The following is a 17,157-nucleotide window of genomic DNA, read 5'->3' on the forward strand; positions in this document are numbered from 1 at the left end:
ATATTACAGAGAGAGATATATATTATTTTAATTGTTTCTACTAATGAAATTGAATATTTATACTTTCTTACGTAAAAAAATTTAAAATATATTGGAATGATGAATTCATAAAATATGTTACTAGTATAATACTATATAATTAATATTGAAATTGCTAAAACAGAGTAGCTGTTGGAAATAGATGTAATTTTTCTAAAGATTTTTTAATTTTTGATACTTTATTTAACATAAAATTATAATATTGTTGTTGAAGATGTTCTAAAAGACCTAAAATGGTAACAAAGACGTCAACTGATTCTCGACAACCATTTGCATTGAGAGGCTTAGAATAGGAACGAGAACCCTGAAAAATGAAAACGAGGATGAGTTTCATTCTTTCAATTTGGAGAAGTACTTCGTTATCCAATATCTGATAATGATTTATTTCATTGTATCGAACTAAACACCATTAAAATGTTGTGTTAAAGAGCACATCTCCCCTTAGGATCAGAGATGGAAATTTTACCCGTTGGAGAAGGTATCTGCAGGTACCCAACCCCAACGAGGCAAGGATTCCCCATTTTGATGAGTAACCGGACGTGGATGGGGATTTATTTTTATATCCAAAGCGGGATCAGGGATGGTATTACCCGCCCCTAATCCGACCCCAATTAGTTTTTTTTTATTTTAATTAATACATGTTATAGCATGTCACATATGCATATATTTATTACTAAATAACAAATATATTTTGATCTTTAATATTTAATTTTACATGGCCGGTAATTGTGATTATTGGATGCGGATTTTCAATCACCAATCAAAAAATCCTTAGATAATCCGTCGGTGACGGTCAATCCACCCACCGTGATCCGCCACACATCCACCGTAAAAATCCTTCAATAAAGCCTCTTTGTGTTTTATGGTGGATCACCATAGGAGTGAGCCAAAGAAACCAAGTAAACAACACCTGCAAATGCAATTCAAGATTCAAGAAATTGGTATTTTCTTGCCAAATCCATGAATCATGATGATTCAAAAAGATCAAATCACATATGCAATATTTCTCTGGCATCTTATAAACAAATGTTTCCGTACATCTTCATAGAGATGTTACACAAAATGACCTTGAAAGTACGACCATAAAGAAAATGATTATAACGAGAGGATAATGATGATTATCATACAGCTCGAAAGCAGGAACATCCATGAACCGTCAGATGATCCGCTACCCTCTTCTAATCTATTGTTACTATGTAAAACGAACAAAACTTTGCCCAGAAATAATCTGGCAATAGCTAACGATCCAAAAATCAAGGAAACAAGAAATATAACGATCCCTTTATTCTCCATATGTACTTGATACTCTCTCACCTTTGCAACCTCCGATCTGCATCCACATTCATACGTATTCGTTAGAATCAAACACAAAACACATCATCCACATTCATCCAAATTGGTGACAATCTGGTCACATGTTTCAAACCATAGATACATTATGTTTGCAAAATAAGTGTCGCATTGATGCATGGGGGTCACTCTTTAATATGTGATTATGTGCAAAGAGAGAGAGGTTTTGACACGCATAAGCATATACATACAATTGTGCTTGTTGTGCAACTTGACAAACTAATGAAATGACAATAATGGTAAATTTATCTAGGATATGATTAAAAAAGAATCACCTGAGAAAGGCATTGCTCTTTGTGATATCATCCAGCTGAACAGACACGAGTGTTTTCCACGATTCTAGATCATCAACCTGTTTAGTCTGTAATAGAGGAGAATACAAAAAGGTTACAACTTTTCCGAGCCACTAGAATAACTGATAAGCTAGCTACTAGCTGATAAGGGGACAAGTTAAAATGACCTAAGAGGACATGCTAGAAAAATTAATTGGAAAAATATTAGGGGCATAGTTGGAAAAAGAACCATGGAACTTATTGAAATGCTACTTGAAGTAGCTTTTCAGAAAACTAGCTTATAGCTGATCAAACGAGGCAAGCTAGCTTATGGTTTAAACACGGGTGTGAGATAAAAGGGAATGTCACAATTCTTATGGAACACAATGAGTAATAATAATACGTACCAAGGCCTCCTTGCTCTCATGAAAACTATCCAAGTCTGTTCTGATTCCCTCCATGAGTATATCTCTTTCTCCAATTTCTGCATCCATTTCTTTGAAAATGGATCCATATTTAGAGTTTAATTCATCAAGGTATCTTTCCAACAATGATAAATTTATATCTAAAAGTCGAACTTTTTGCATCAATATCTTGATAACACTGTCCCCAGGCAACCTTCCAGCTTGTTGCTGGCGTACTTCTGCAAGAGGGTCGGGAAGATCAATCGTTGTAACTGCACGGTTAACATTAGATTCATCTACAGATTGCGCGTGTTCCACTCCATCAATGGAATCATGATCAAATGAATCACGTTTTGCATTGAAGTCCTTCGGGTTTGAATCACTCTCAAGTTCCTTAGATGGGAACTTCTTATCTTGCACAGAGACCAAATCTTCTAGCATCATTTCAACAGCATCGACTCCATAAACTTGCACAAAACTCAATGTACAATAAAACCCAGTTCCATAATGACTCAAAAGATCCAACTTTATATATCTCACCCATTTTGGCTCCTGAAGAACAAATCTTTGTGTGTGTTTCACATTTCCAGCAGTGAAGTTTCCAAGTTTTAACCAAGTTTCAGTAGGATATACCGAACTCCCTAGAAGTTCAAATTCTTTCAGATTTGATGAATGGTGTTCGAAATTAGCAATTTCGATGGTGTCAACTAAGGTCTCTTCTGAAAGTTCCACAACCACAAACTTCTCCTCAGATGAGCATGGGTTTCGAAGGTACTTATCTTTGTCTATGCTTAAGATATTTGATGCACCTTTTGCTTCCTTGTTGCAAGCTAGAACTTTTGCACCCTTTGAAGCAGAAGCATAGTTGTAATCTGCACCACCAGGCTCCAGTCTGTGAATTATACTTCCCACATTATCATTTGAAGGTCGGTTTTTTGTATTAAAAGCCTTGTTCTTGAATTCATCAAGACGTAGAGGTACATATCTTGATTTTTCAGTTTTAGATGACCCTTTTGGATCAATAATCTCCTTCTGTTCTGCTGTAGCTATGGAGAGATCACTTGGTTCTTTTTCTTCCATTTGAAATTCTTGACTGATAACCCGCTCCTTTTTTTCAGCGTCAGAGATGCAGGCACTCTTGATAAGGTTTTTGGAGTCGAGATCTGTGGCAGCACATTCGTCTGAAGATATTGAGCAATAAGATTCTTTATCGGGCTCCACCTTCAATTCACCCCAAGTTCTTAAACCTTTAGGGAGATCTTCAAGACCATCTATAAACCAGAAATAAAACAGCTTCATATGAGAAGATTTACATGCATTACTACCTCCAACGATTGTAAGTTTATGACTTAATATTATTAAAGAGCTAAAAGGAAGTAACCATAATAACATAAATTTGATTACATTTTTGAAATCTTGCTATTTTTCTGCAAAATATCTAACACCAATGCTCATTATAATCAGGGAAAACGACCATCATAACAGACTCGGTAAGGTGCGTGCATTCAGTCACAGTGAATACTCAAACTACCAAAGGAATTTTAGAGTTAATTGATGTTATCAAGCCTAGATCTGGCAACCTAAAGGGACATACGTTAAGATGATATGCATATGAGTGTAGTGACTTCCCCTCTCCAATTCCTTATTTCTTTTTCCCTTTTTCTCTCTTTTCTTGCTTGCGGTTCTCATACACCTTATTTTTTTGTTAATCTTGTGTTTTGATCCTAACCTCCTTCCTCCAGTAGCATCAAGGTTTGTGAGATACCTTGAATATTAATCCAAATGAGAAGTCCCTACTTGTTCCAAAGCTTAAACACAAAGACTCTCTCATCAATTGGCGAGTGAAGTTCTGCTACAATTGAGAGTTATATGTTATAGTTAGAATCCATAGTGAAAACCCATTTGCAGTTGCCCGTGAACTTAGTCTTATTGGGTGACCATCTGATACCTTTTTGGTTTCTTTCTGTGCATAATTGTTTGTCTTTTGCTTGGCTATTTACAAAAAAGTTTGTGACTTTTTCCATATAAAGAAGCGTTTTATATTAGACCATAAAAGTATTTTGTTAATGATCTATCATGCATTTCTTACGGATTGCACACAAGGAGTTCCTCAAGCTTCTGTAGTTTATTCTACATATGTCCAATAGAGAATAGATAAAATAGTTAATTAAGAAAATACGATTGTAACTGACCTCTATAACCATCGCCACGGCCTATCCATAAATTTAATAGGAAAAGGAGCCCCCAAATAAAAACGGCAAGCGACAAAGAAACCTTATAAAAGTTGTGTTTCCCAAGAATAGGCTTTCCCAAAGCTCTTCTCTCCAGAAGAGCTTTACGTGATCTCTGCATTGTACATCAATATGATTCACTTTTAACCATGACAAACTACCTCAACAAAAAGACTACCGAAGAGAAGTCCTGCAAGCAAATAAACACTTCTGTCAATTACCTCGTTATATTTTCTGCGATCATCATTGATAAGAAAATCATTCACAATCCATCCAATTCACAAGCAGAATCAAATGACATATAACTTAGTTTCATAAAAGATCTTTAAAAGACATACTTAAAGAAACTGTATGTAAACTAATCTGATTCTCAAGCGAAAGAAATAGTACACCAGGCATATAGAAATATAGAATCACCTAGAGTGAACAATGGTATGTGGATTATAAATTCTTCAACTCTATGGAGAATAACATTACAAATCTATGAAGGTACATGATCATACACAAATCAAGAGCAACAACTTGGAAATATAATTTATATATATTTACAGTTTGGTTGCAAGTAATTCTCCATTGGATCCAATGAATCAATAGATGAGGACAGGCGTAAAGAATCCCATTGACACCTAAGAACAAACACTTTGCGTGCAAGAAACAATTGCCTTAGAAACGATGATGGAAAGGTGTCCCTATCAACACATTCTTCATGCTTTTTGCGATTAAAAGTTTAAGTAATCGACAAGCTCAAGAAAGATCAAAACACCCATATCGATTTGAATACAAATTACAAAATTCCCAAACCCAAATCTTTAAATTTAAAATTTAGAACCGAAGAAAACGGAGAGAAAACCAATAATGAAAACTGGGTACAGGGATCTCAAAAGGATATTATATAACATAAAAAGCAGCGTAAACCATTATGCACATGGAGCTGCCACTAAGATCTTAAAGTAATTAAAAACTTGAACATTAAATTAAAGAGAGACTCAGGTTTTTGACAGCACCTGGTGTCTTGAAATCGGGAACTTCTTTGAAAAGATCAACTAGAAGTTGAAGATGATGAAAAATCTTGATATCATCGAACTGATCGAGTATGCAAAAGCCTAAAGTTCAGCCGATCTTCCTCCTGATTGGGATCTTGGAATACTGATGGATCAAAATTTAGAGAATAAATATTCAAACTTGATTGAATTTGCAGTGCGTGTAACGGCCACTGTATGTTCTTCGCCACAAGAAATTTGTTGTATTTATGGTTTACTGGATCTGTTTATGCCGTTTTTCTGACTCCATGATATCAAGAAGATTGGGTTTCCAATTTTCCACTCAATTTTGAATTTGGTATTTACCGAATTTTAAAGAGAGGGCGGTGGATTCCAGCGGGTCAAACTCATAACCAACGCTTGTTGCTATTCACAAAATTGATAACAATGTCCTCTTAAACAGAATATAACGACAAAAATTAGAGTTAGGAGCCGTTTAATACGTTTGACAAGTGTTTATCAGATAAATTTTTTCATCGGATTAACATGACAAGAACTAAGAATCTTACCGGATAAGAACGATGAGAAAGACGTAGAGTCTTATCCGGTATGTGAAGTTGACGACTCTTACCTGATAAATTGTAATATTCAATATGTTTTGATGTATTAAAATCTTACACATCAAAATAAATTATAGTATTAACTCCTATAAATAAGCATTTATCGGATAATCATTTGGATCAACAGTCCCTTAAAAATCTATCAAAAATAATTTCTATTAATAAAGCAAATTATTTTTTAAAGAGGAATAAAATAGAAATATTTTAAAAAATTATGTGTATTTTACAATTCATATCGTATATTTTACGAATTTTTTATTTTTGGAAATTTTAGAAAAATATAAAGACATAAGATTAAATGCCTTATGTCGATGATCTCTATTTAAAATAATAACGTTTGTTAACGGAAATACGGATTTTAAAAAAAATTAAAAAAAGAAAATGTTAAAAAAAATGGGGAAGAGCGTGTTGGTTGGTGCCAGCGAATAGTTGCCAATAGATAAATGACATTTGGGCAGGAATGAGTGTTACTGTTACATGCAAGAAGCGAGTGGAGGTTGGGAACGTGTCAGGTGATGAGCTAGACTTTTTCAAGCATATAAATTCCTTTAAAAAAAAATATTGCATCAAAATAAATCAACTTTTATTTAATTTTTATTTTGTGAAACCAATTTTTAAAATCATCATTTTAGGGAAATCAACTTGTACCTGATTTCTATTTTGTGGAACCATCTTTCAAAATCATCATTTTGAGGAACCAACTTACATCTGATTCCTATTTTGAGGAACCAACTTGCAAAATAATTATAGAAAAATAACTAAAATTCATTTTTTTTTCAAAAATTAATGCAATAAAATCTATTTTTTATTTCAAATCTCGTTTTTTTTAATTCAGATATCAAATTGAACAATTTTTTAAAAAAATCCAAATTACCACAATAAAAATTGTTTTTTACTAATGCAAAAATATTAATCTAATAGAAAAAATTAATTGATGCAATTTGTTTGATATAAAAATCTTGAATGTGATATTAAATATTTATTTTTTATTGCATCAATTAATTTTTTTCTATTAATTTTTTTTTTGCATTAGTAAAAAACAATTTTTATTGTGGTAATTTGTATTTTTTTTTTAAAAATATTCAATTTGATATTTGAATAAAAAAAACGAGATTTGAAATGAAAACTAGATTTTATTGCATTAATTTTTGGAAAAAAACGAATTTTAGTTATTTTTCTATAATTATTTTGCAAGTTGGTTTCCCAAAATAGGAATCAGGTGCAAGTTGGTTCCCCAAAATGACGATTTTGAAAGTTGGTTCYCCAAAATARGAATCAGGTGCAAGTTGGTTCCCCAAAATGACGATTTTGAAAGTTKGTTCTCCAAAATAAGAATCAGGTGCAAGTTGGTTCCCCAAAATGACGATTTTGAAAGTTTGTTCTCCAAAATAAGAATCAGGTGCAAGTTGGTTCCCCAAAATGACGATTTTGAAAGTTAGTTCCCCAAATAGGAATTAAGTGAAAGTTGGTTCCATTTTGGTGCAATTTTCCCAAATTGAAATTGCAGATCTTGGTTTTTTTTCCTTGGTAAATTTGTAAAGAAGTGGCTAAAAGGTGAAACCAACCGGTAAAAATGACTATTAATCTTAAAATAATCCATGAGTTACGTTTTCGGATGGAATAGATTGAGTGAAAAGAAAGAAAGACCGAAGAAAAACGATAGCAGGGTAGTTTTTATACTTTAAGAGTGAGTTACATTTTTGATCCCTCGTTTATTGTTGATTTTTAGTTTTTGTCCCTATAATTCGTAAATTATACTAATGGTCTATTTTTTCATGTTTTGAACACCAAACTAGTCCCCCATTTAACATTATTAAAATATCTCTGTTAAATACTTCCTGTGCCCCTCACATGAGAAAATTTTAGTTTTTTACCCTTTTTATCAATCCTTATAGTCGTACATGTAAAAATACGTTTCTATACATGTGTATACATCTCAGTGAAATCTCATGAAACTCACCTGAGTGATTGCTACAAAATACCCAAAATAAACTGTGCACGCTACTTGTGGTGAACACTTGCATGGTTACATACACTTCTAAACATGCACCTTAACATGTACAAAGTTAGCTAGACTAGAACATAGTTATTTCAGCATTGAACACGCTACAAAACCCATTAGTTTCTCGTACCTCCAAGGGCTTTTAGAATTCAATATCTACACAAATGTTTTAGATAAACCTCTTCTGATTCCATATATACAGAGCTCACCTCTATCGAAGTTATAACGAATTTTATATGGATTTTATGAAATCAGTACGCTGATTATGTAAGTCTGACTCATTTTAAAATCCATCGATTTTGCTTGGTTAGAACCCCATACATATCATGCGGTCTTATAGAATATGTGTAGTAGACATCTCAAGCTTTTAAGAAATGTATCACACGCCTTATTTAGACAAATGAGTGATTTCTTATAAATTTTACAAGCAACGTGTACTTTTCTGATTTTTTTCGCCGTTTTCAACAAAACTACCTCTTCATTTATCAGCTCGACGACTTCTAAATCCAGGCAGAAGTGATATAAAACAATTCTAAATACTATGCTGCTAACCTAACAAGAAAATACCGAGTTTTAGAGAAAGATTATACCTCAAACTTGAAGATCTCTCTCTCTCTCTCTCGAGTGATATTGTTGCTTCTCGTTCTTCAGTGGTGTTCAAGAACACGAGGAACACACAAACCAGTTGTTCTTCTCCCTCTTCCTCTTTTGATTTTCGAAGTACATCGAAGGTGAAAGGAACGGAATTTTGTTTTATAGACCATCTCCTCTGATGACCATTAAGTGCTATTAACTTATTTTCTAACAATACACCATCTCATATTCTCCCTCCATATAAATGAAGTTATTTTAAAATTTTAAATTGGGAAAATTGCACCAAAATGGAACCAACTTTCACCTAATTCCTATTTTGGAGAACTAACTTTCAAAATCGTCATTTTGGGGAACCAACTTGCACTCGGTTCCTATTTTGGGAAACCAACTTTCAAAATCGTCATTTTGGGGAACCAACTTGCATCTGATTCCTATTTTGGGAAATCAACTTGCAAAATAATTATAGAAAAATAACTAAAATTCGTTTTTTTTTCCAAAAATTAATGCAATAAAATCTATTTTTTATTTCAAATCTCGTTTTTTTAATTCAGATATCAAGTTGAACATTTTAAAAAAAAATCCAAATTACCACAATAAAAATTGTTTTTTACTAATGCAAAAAAAATCAATTTAATAGAAAAAAATTAATTGATGCAATTGGTTAGATATAAAAATCTTGAATGTGATATTTAATATTTATTTTCTATTGCATCAATTATTATTTTTTTCTATTAAATTGATTTTTTTTGCGTTAGTAAAAAACAATTTTTATGGTGGTAATTTGGAATTTTTTTTAAATGTTCAATTTGATATCAGTAAAAAAACGAGATTTGAAATGAAAAATAGATTTTATTGCATTAATTTTTTGGAAAAAAACGAATTTTAGTTATTTTTTTATAATTATTTTGCAAGTTGGTTCCCCAAAATGACGATTTTGAAAGTTGGTTTCCCAAAATAGGAATCAGGTGCAAGTTGGTTCCCCAAAATGACAATTTTGAAAGTTGGTTCCCTAAAATAGAAATTAGATGAAAGTTAGTTCCTTTTTAGTACAATTTTCCCTTTTAAATTTAAAAATCCGTAATAATTACTTAATCTTTTAATACTTTTCCAACTATAGGCTATTAACAACAATGGACCCTCCCCAGGGTTATCTTTGAGTGCTTGATGAATATAGTCATTCCTTATGACATTTATTACAAATTGTCCTTATTTGGGGTATTATAACGTCAATGACAGATTGAGAAAGGGAAAGGGGAAAAAGGGGGGGGCGGGGGGCGGGTTGGTTCATCAAGAAAAAGAAAAATTACAGGTGGTCGGGCCGGTGGCAGAATGGGAAGAGGATGAAAGAAGAAGGGGAGGGTTGTTCACCTTGACGAGGCTGCTCTTGGGGCCGTGACGGGGGAGGAGGCATGTGTCGATGGGGTTGCTCTTGTTGAAGACTAAACAACAGTCAAAGCACATCGTCCTTTACGGTTAAATGCTTTAATTCTGATTAAAAACGTTGTATAATATTTGTTTTTTTATTAAACATTAATTTATATATGATATTGAATAAAAAAATTGTTTCTAATTCTTTTCAAAAGATAAAGAGGTAAAATGACCGATTTGTCCCTCATGTAAGGGGCACATGACAAACTTAACAGATGCTAAACTAATGGGATTTTTTAGAGGGACGATTTTGGGCTCTAAAAATCAAAAAATGGACCACGAATGTACTTTATAAATTGTAAGGACGTAAACCTTACTACGACCATAGACAAGGGACGAAAAATGTAATTCACTCTACTTCTTATATATCATGTATTAAAACAAATAAAGTTAATGCCGGGGATTCTCGGGACCCGTTTTAGTGGGGATTTCCGGTCCCAGGACCCGTTTTAACCCCAACCCCGATTTGCCACTACCGAGGATTCCCGGTCCCGGGACCTGTTTTAGTGGGGAATCCCCGTCCCCGTTCGGGTTGGGTGAACCGGGTTCCCCACCGGGTCGGGGCAAATCAACATCCCTAACGTGGGATTAAATTTAACTTTCTTTTTTACCCATAATCAATTTAACTAATAATTTTAATTAAAAACTCTATTTAATGTGACTTGCTGTATCAATAGAGATGTAGGACCGGGATCAATTCTCACGTTTACAATGAAAATAGAGTTTGCAATTGAACTTCTATCTCTCTCTCTCTCTCTCTCTCTCTCTTTGTGTGTGTGTGTGTATATATATATATATAGGGTAGGTTCACGTAAGACCACATGTTTACACTTGAAACTTCACAGCAAAACATTGTGAATGTAAGAAAATCGAACCTTCACAATGTTCAACTGTGAAGTTTCAAGTGTAATAAGAAAGTTTAAACAAAGTAATAATATAATTAAGAAATATGATATAAATATATTTAAAAAAATACGAAAATACTTCGGTTAACATAATTTATATTAGTTATTACAAAAGAAGATCTCTCTTTTTCTCTTTATATATATAAATGATGGTGTCTATATGAATAATAATATAGAGAGAATGATGGTGTCAATATGAATAATTGTAAAGAAAGAAAAAATTAAGGAAAGAAAGTGATCTAAGATTATTGGTCTTTGTCATATTTATCTGATAAAATAATGTAACTTTGTAAACGTTTGATAAACGGCCCTCTTAATCTTTGATTTGGGTATGAAACTCTTATCAAATAAGAGGTCAATAAAAATATACGATTGTTTGTTCCAAAAACATAATAGTCTATTAAGGCGTCTAACCTTGCATTTAATTTGTGATTGTAGGTCTGTATGCGTAATATTACCTCAGGGGCCGTTTACCAAATGCTTGTCCGAGTAAACACTTACCAAGTCATGTTACCTTGCCTGATGAATATGCTAAAAACCAAAAACTTACCCGGTAAGAGTGAGACAAGGACCAAGAGTCTTACCCGGTAAGTGAGGGCTACGACTCTTACCACGGTAAACGCTTACCGGATAAATTATTGCATAAGATGTCGTCTTGACGGAAAAAAAAATTATCCGGTAAGTAAATATTAATGTTAAATATTACAGGTAAACACTTAACGAATAAGTGTTTGGTAAACGGCACATAAGTATACATTTAAGACATATCACAGTCAAGTAATAAAGTATGCAAGCATGGGTAGCCACCTCGAGCCTAAGACCACTAAGGGTCTTCTAAAGAATTAAGGTCTCTTGTTATGATGTAATTAATGTAGTATTTATAGTTAATAATTACTTCTATTAAATGTTTTCATTTGTTTTTAAAAAAAAATCAAAATTCATAAGTAATATGTTTTTTTATTACCTTGGATATTCAATCCGTTATGCGAGCCGACTAATTCCATGACGACCATTCGCTTAATGGATAGCTGAGAATCACCGCATTTGAACCTCTATGGCCACTATGAGATTTTTATTCTTACTTGGATTCAAACCTGGGACCTCCAGACACTTTTGATCTTTGAAGCCCAAACTCAAACCAATCAGACATCACCCTTGTGGTTTGGTAATATGTTTTATTTCAATAAGTTGTGCAAATACACAAATATGTCAGGTATACATTCTATTTATATAGTGAGCGAAGTTAATTTATACGTATAAATAAATTCAAGCAAATTCAGAGTTATATTTTTGGATTTAATTAAAAATTTAGATGATAAAATTTTAAGAAGATTTGTTTGAATATTGAAATAATTTAAAATTCCAATTAGGGTTGTAAACGAACCGAACGAACACGAATGGTAAACGAACGAAAATCTTTGTGTTCGTGTTCGTTCGTTTAGAAATCAGGTGTGTTCGTGTTCGTTTATGTTTGTTCATTAACATGTTAAACGAACGCAAACAAACGGGCTAAATGAACATAAACGAACGGACTAAACGAACATAAATAAATATTATTTGAATTCAAAGTAAATAAACAAAAGACTATAAATTAAATTTAATATATAAATGAACATAAACGAATGAATATAAACGAACGTAAATGAACGGACGTTCACGAACATAAATGATCGAACGAGACTCTTGTTCATGTTCGTTCGTTTAACATAAATGATCGAACTTTCGTTTCGTTTACAACCCTAGTTCCAATAGATAAATTTTTTTAAACAATAAACACTTACATATTTAAAACACAGTAAATTACATTTTACATCTCTATGGTTTGTCATTTCGATTTTCACCCCCATGGTTTAAAAATTGCAGTTTTCGTTCTTATGATTTGTAATTTATTAATAGTTTCATCTCTAAACTAATTTATTACCCTTTTAAGTACAAAAGACCAAGATAGTAAAAAAATATAAACCACAAGAACTGAAACAACAATAAATTATGAATTATAAGAACAAAAATATCAATGATTTACATACTATATGAATGAAAATCATAATATCTAAAGCACAAGAACGAAAACTGTAATTTTTTAACAAACCGTAGGGACGAAAGACGTAATTTACTCTATTTAAAAAGAATAAAAAGCACTAACAAATCAATAATAACGAAATTTCAATAAAGTGAAAAAAAGGTTTTAGGCTACCTTTTTTTTGCCTAAGGTCTACTTAATCTAGAGACAGCACTATGAGTCCATGAGATCATCCTATAAAGATTTAAGGAAAATTGACTCAGATAATCATATTTAACAATTGAATTAACCTTTTAGTCATTATTTTTGGATGTTATCGAAAGTTACTGGGTTCGTAATATCCAGGTCCGTAATTATTGCGGACCCACTAAACGACAAAACAAAATCAACGTTTTTGGGCCAAGTCCATAATCAACAGTCTGCAGCTATTACGAATTCGACCCAAAACTCATTTTTCTATGGATCGGCCCACCATCCAACATGGGTTTTGGGCCGGATCTGTAATAATTACGGACCTGGGCAAAAAAAAAAAAAAAAACTCTAGAATTTTGTCGTTTAGTAGGTTCGTAATTAGGTATTGCGGACCTAATGACTTTTTGGTGTAGTTCGGAGAGAAATGGTTAGAAGATCAATTTGGTTATGGAATATGGTCATTTGGGTCTATTTCCCAAGATTTAATCTTGAAAATTCAAATTAGATGTTTTTTAGTTGTCCAAGGGGTTGTTTACTAAACGTTTACCAAGTCATATTACCTTGTCGGATGAATATAGCGAAGACCAAGAATCTTACCTGGTAAGGGCGAAGGCAAGGACCGAGAGTGTTACTCAGTAAGTGAGGACGACAACTCTTACCATGGTTAGCGCTTACCGGGTAAATTGTTGCATACGATGCCATATTGGTGGACTAAAATCTTACCCGGTAAGTAAGTGATAGTGTTAGATTTTACCTGTAAATGCTTGGATAAGTGTTTGGTAAACGACCCCTAAACTTTGTAACAGTAAGATGGTATAACGTGTATGATGTTTAATATTGGTTTGTAACAAAATAAAGTTGAATACGTAAATTATAAATAGATTGATCCAAATATCATATCGATATGCAAACATACTGACGAATGGTCAAGATGCTAATCTCTCCTAATCTAAGAGCGTTATGAATGTCTTCCTTTACCGATTCAACTTATTCATATGTGAATTCGATCAAAAATGGTTGGTAATTTCACGCCTATTACAAGTATTATTCGTCTCCTCTGCACCTTTTCTCCTTCTTTTCTGTATGTAACCTATTTTTGTACGTATTTCAACTCCCCAAAAACGTCTCCAAGAAGCTGATGATCCCCGTTTTATCTATTTCTCCCTTTTATATTAAAAAGTTCTCAAGTTCGAAAAGATATTCAAAACAATCAGTTGTATAATTTTTATTCTGTTACTGATTTTTTTTAAAATTTCGTCATCAATTCCTTTAGTGCCAGTCTAGTCTAGAACGTTGGAAAATTTTAGAAACAACATTTGTTTTTATCTTGCACAATAAGTATATGTCAAATGGTGTTACCACGTCAATTATTGCTTAACAATATGTTATCGGAAAATACATAACTATACGGACATTATAATCGGTCATCAAGGCCCACTCCGCTCTAATTAAACCATTGACCGACGAGAGAGTGTCACATGACGGGTTTTTTAGAAGTCATTACAAACTGGTTGTCCCTAGGGTTTAACCGGTCGCTTATCTAGACATTTGACTATTGGCCATTTTAAAGAAGTCATATGTAATAAGGATCAACTAGTTATAATCCGTCCCTATCGAGATTCAGGTTCCTCCACTCAAATTTTAAACATGTTCCTCCAATCAAATTTTGACATGTGTGTTAGTGAACGTATGTCGATAAATATTAGTCAAATATAGATAAATATGATTGTATCTTTGATTAATATTTATCATATATGTTTACTAACAGTGTGTAAAGATATGAAGCCAATTTGTACCCGTTAAGAGGTGAATGGAATGGTTATGTAGGGTAGGGGGATATATATATATATATATATATATATATATATATATATATATATATATATATATACACACTCCTTCAATGTCGATACAACATTTCTTCTCTTATATATTATCATTCCTTCGATGTCGATATAACATTTCTTCTCTTATATATTATCATTCCTTCGATGTCGATATAACATTTCTTCTCTTATATATTATCATTTATATATATATATATATATATATATATATATATACACTCACACTAGAAGGATACTCGTGCAATGCAACGAAATTTATCTTGATTTTAATATTTCATTTTATTATTTATTTCAGTCGATGTTATAATATGGTTGTATGCGATTTTGAGAAAGCGATAATGTTTTTATTTTTGAATAAAATATAAGTTTGAAGATATCATAAAAATTTGTTAAAAAATATATCGGTATTAATATCAAATTAACTATTTAAAATTCCTCATTTTTTTGTGTAATTTTTCAATTCAATTTTTTTATAATTTAATTTAGGTACAATAACGAAGTAATTTATATTTGGTTTAATAATATAATTTTCTTATAAAGATAATAATTGTTTATTTTGTTAAAACTCGATAATTATTCTAATTATATTTTTTTATATTTTAAAATGAGATGTTTATCCTCTATTTAATTATGTTTATCCGCAATTAGTTATACGAATTCAAACATCAAGTTTTAATAAGTTGTACTTATGCATAGTTTACTTGTAATCTTGAATTTTAAGTAAATATGCATAAATAAACAGTACTTCGTACATAAAAAATCGTTTTTAAGAGTTTTTGTCAATTTTTTTAGAATATAGTATAGATATGTGTGTGTATAAAATATAAATTAAATGATAATAAATATAAGAGAAAAAAATGTTGTATCGACATCTTATTGAAAAGAAAGAAGAAAATAAGGAAGGAGTAAAAAACATATTTTTTCCGTTGTTCCCACCTCTATAAACACCACAATTTTGACTTACTTTCCTTCCCTATTAAATTATTACATATCAACATCAAAACTTACTTTTTACATTATCACGATTCTGACATTAAAGAAATGCATACAACATTACCATAAATTAACTGATTTTCAATTAATCATTCAACTTCATAAGTTGAATTATCGCAGTCCCTCCCACAAAAATCAAAACAAAACAAATATTTTAATTATATATATTTATTATTTTATTAATCATATACTAAAAATAATTCATGTCAACATCCTACGTACAAAATGAAGGAGTTTTCCAAATATGAAAGGGAAAAAAATGCAACTATCAACCATTTAAGATCATAGAAGGGGTCCCTTGTTCCCTTTGTTTTTATCGGAACATTTACTTGGAATATTAAAAAAAAAATTAAGATCACATATGATTATAGAGTAAAATCACATGTGATTATAGAGTAAAATCACATGTGATTACAAAGAACACGAACGACTTAGTCAGGAGAAAGGTCACCCACTCTATAGCCAGTCAATACAACATATTTATATCACATGTGATTACGTGTTTCCTACCATATATGATCTTGAAACTTTTCGTATTTTCTTAAATCGAAAGAGGAAAAAATAATAATATATGTTACGAAAAATTTGACCCATTTTATCTTTTAAAAACATTAATCTTGATCATTCTACATACACCAAATGATTCCAAAACTACCATACAACCATAAAGTCATGGACTATGGACATGTTTTGGCCATGTCTAGGGCAATTCTCATCACTCATTTCTCATGATCTCTTGGTCCTTGTCTTCATTTATTTTTGTTATTTCGACCGACATCATATCAATTAAAAACAAAAATAAAATGTAGGGTTTTTGTTATTTCAATCGACATCATATCAATTAAAAACAAAAACAAAAAATAGTGAGAAAAAAAAAGCAACAACCAAATTATCTTGTGACAAATACTTAACTTCAAAATGAAAACAAAATGATGTAACAATTTTATTAGACATCAATAAAATTGAATTAATTTTGATGGTTGCTATTTGTATCTTTATATAGATCAAAATCGAGTCAAATCATACATTAAAAATGTAATATTGTATTCTTAACGGTGATATTATAGGGATACATCGACTCCTTAATTTTCAATGTCTTGCACTTTTGACGTAACGAACAATCTTTAAAAAAAAAAGCAGAATAACCGACATGATTCTATTTACAACATAAACTACCCATTTAAGATGATCAGAATCAAAAGCACCCCATATAACATTATTCTGTTTCCAATTTCTGGCTTCTTGCAGAGACACCTTTTGGTTTGATTTCATGTATCTAA

General features: G+C 31.8%; 1 protein-coding gene across 2 annotated transcripts; it reads right to left on the reverse strand.

Annotated features, from left to right (window-relative positions):
* Positions 1 to 1,033: 1,033 nt before the first annotated feature.
* LOC112519820 (SUN domain-containing protein 4-like) lies at positions 1,034 to 5,703 on the reverse strand. Of its 2 annotated transcripts, XM_025128113.1 has the most exons (5): positions 5,301 to 5,703; positions 4,258 to 4,486; positions 2,069 to 3,336; positions 1,665 to 1,750; positions 1,034 to 1,369 (listed from the first exon to the last, which is right to left on the reverse strand). In XM_025128113.1, exons 2-5 carry the CDS (start codon positions 4,415 to 4,417, stop codon positions 1,135 to 1,137), a joined length of 1,749 nt encoding a protein of 582 aa, XP_024983881.1. In that variant the 5' UTR covers positions 4,418 to 4,486; positions 5,301 to 5,703; the 3' UTR covers positions 1,034 to 1,134. The 2 variants fall into 2 exon arrangements, with proteins under 2 accessions (XP_024983881.1, XP_024983882.1); XM_025128114.1 differs by having other exon boundaries at positions 4,258 to 5,639.
* Between the last annotated feature and the right edge of the window lie 11,454 nt (positions 5,704 to 17,157).

This window comes from Cynara cardunculus (genome assembly GCF_001531365.2).
Source record: "Cynara cardunculus var. scolymus isolate 2C chromosome LG 10, CcrdV1, whole genome shotgun sequence".
Classification (NCBI taxonomy): domain Eukaryota; kingdom Viridiplantae; phylum Streptophyta; class Magnoliopsida; order Asterales; family Asteraceae; genus Cynara; species Cynara cardunculus.

What these genes read in the sequence shown, in the direction of transcription:
- LOC112519820 (XM_025128113.1), bottom strand. Translation starts at nt 4,417, where the DNA reads ATGCAGAGATCACGTAAAGCTCTTCTGGAGAGAAGAGCTTTGGGAAAG. An exon ending in CCGTGGCGATGGTTATAGAG is followed by an intron (nt 3,337 to 4,257) that starts GTCAGTTACAAT and finishes TCTGGTTTATAG; the next exon opens with ATGGTCTTGAAGATCTCCCT. An exon ending in ATGAGAGCAAGGAGGCCTTG is followed by an intron (nt 1,751 to 2,068) that starts GTACGTATTATT and finishes CCTCTATTACAG; the next exon opens with ACTAAACAGGTTGATGATCT.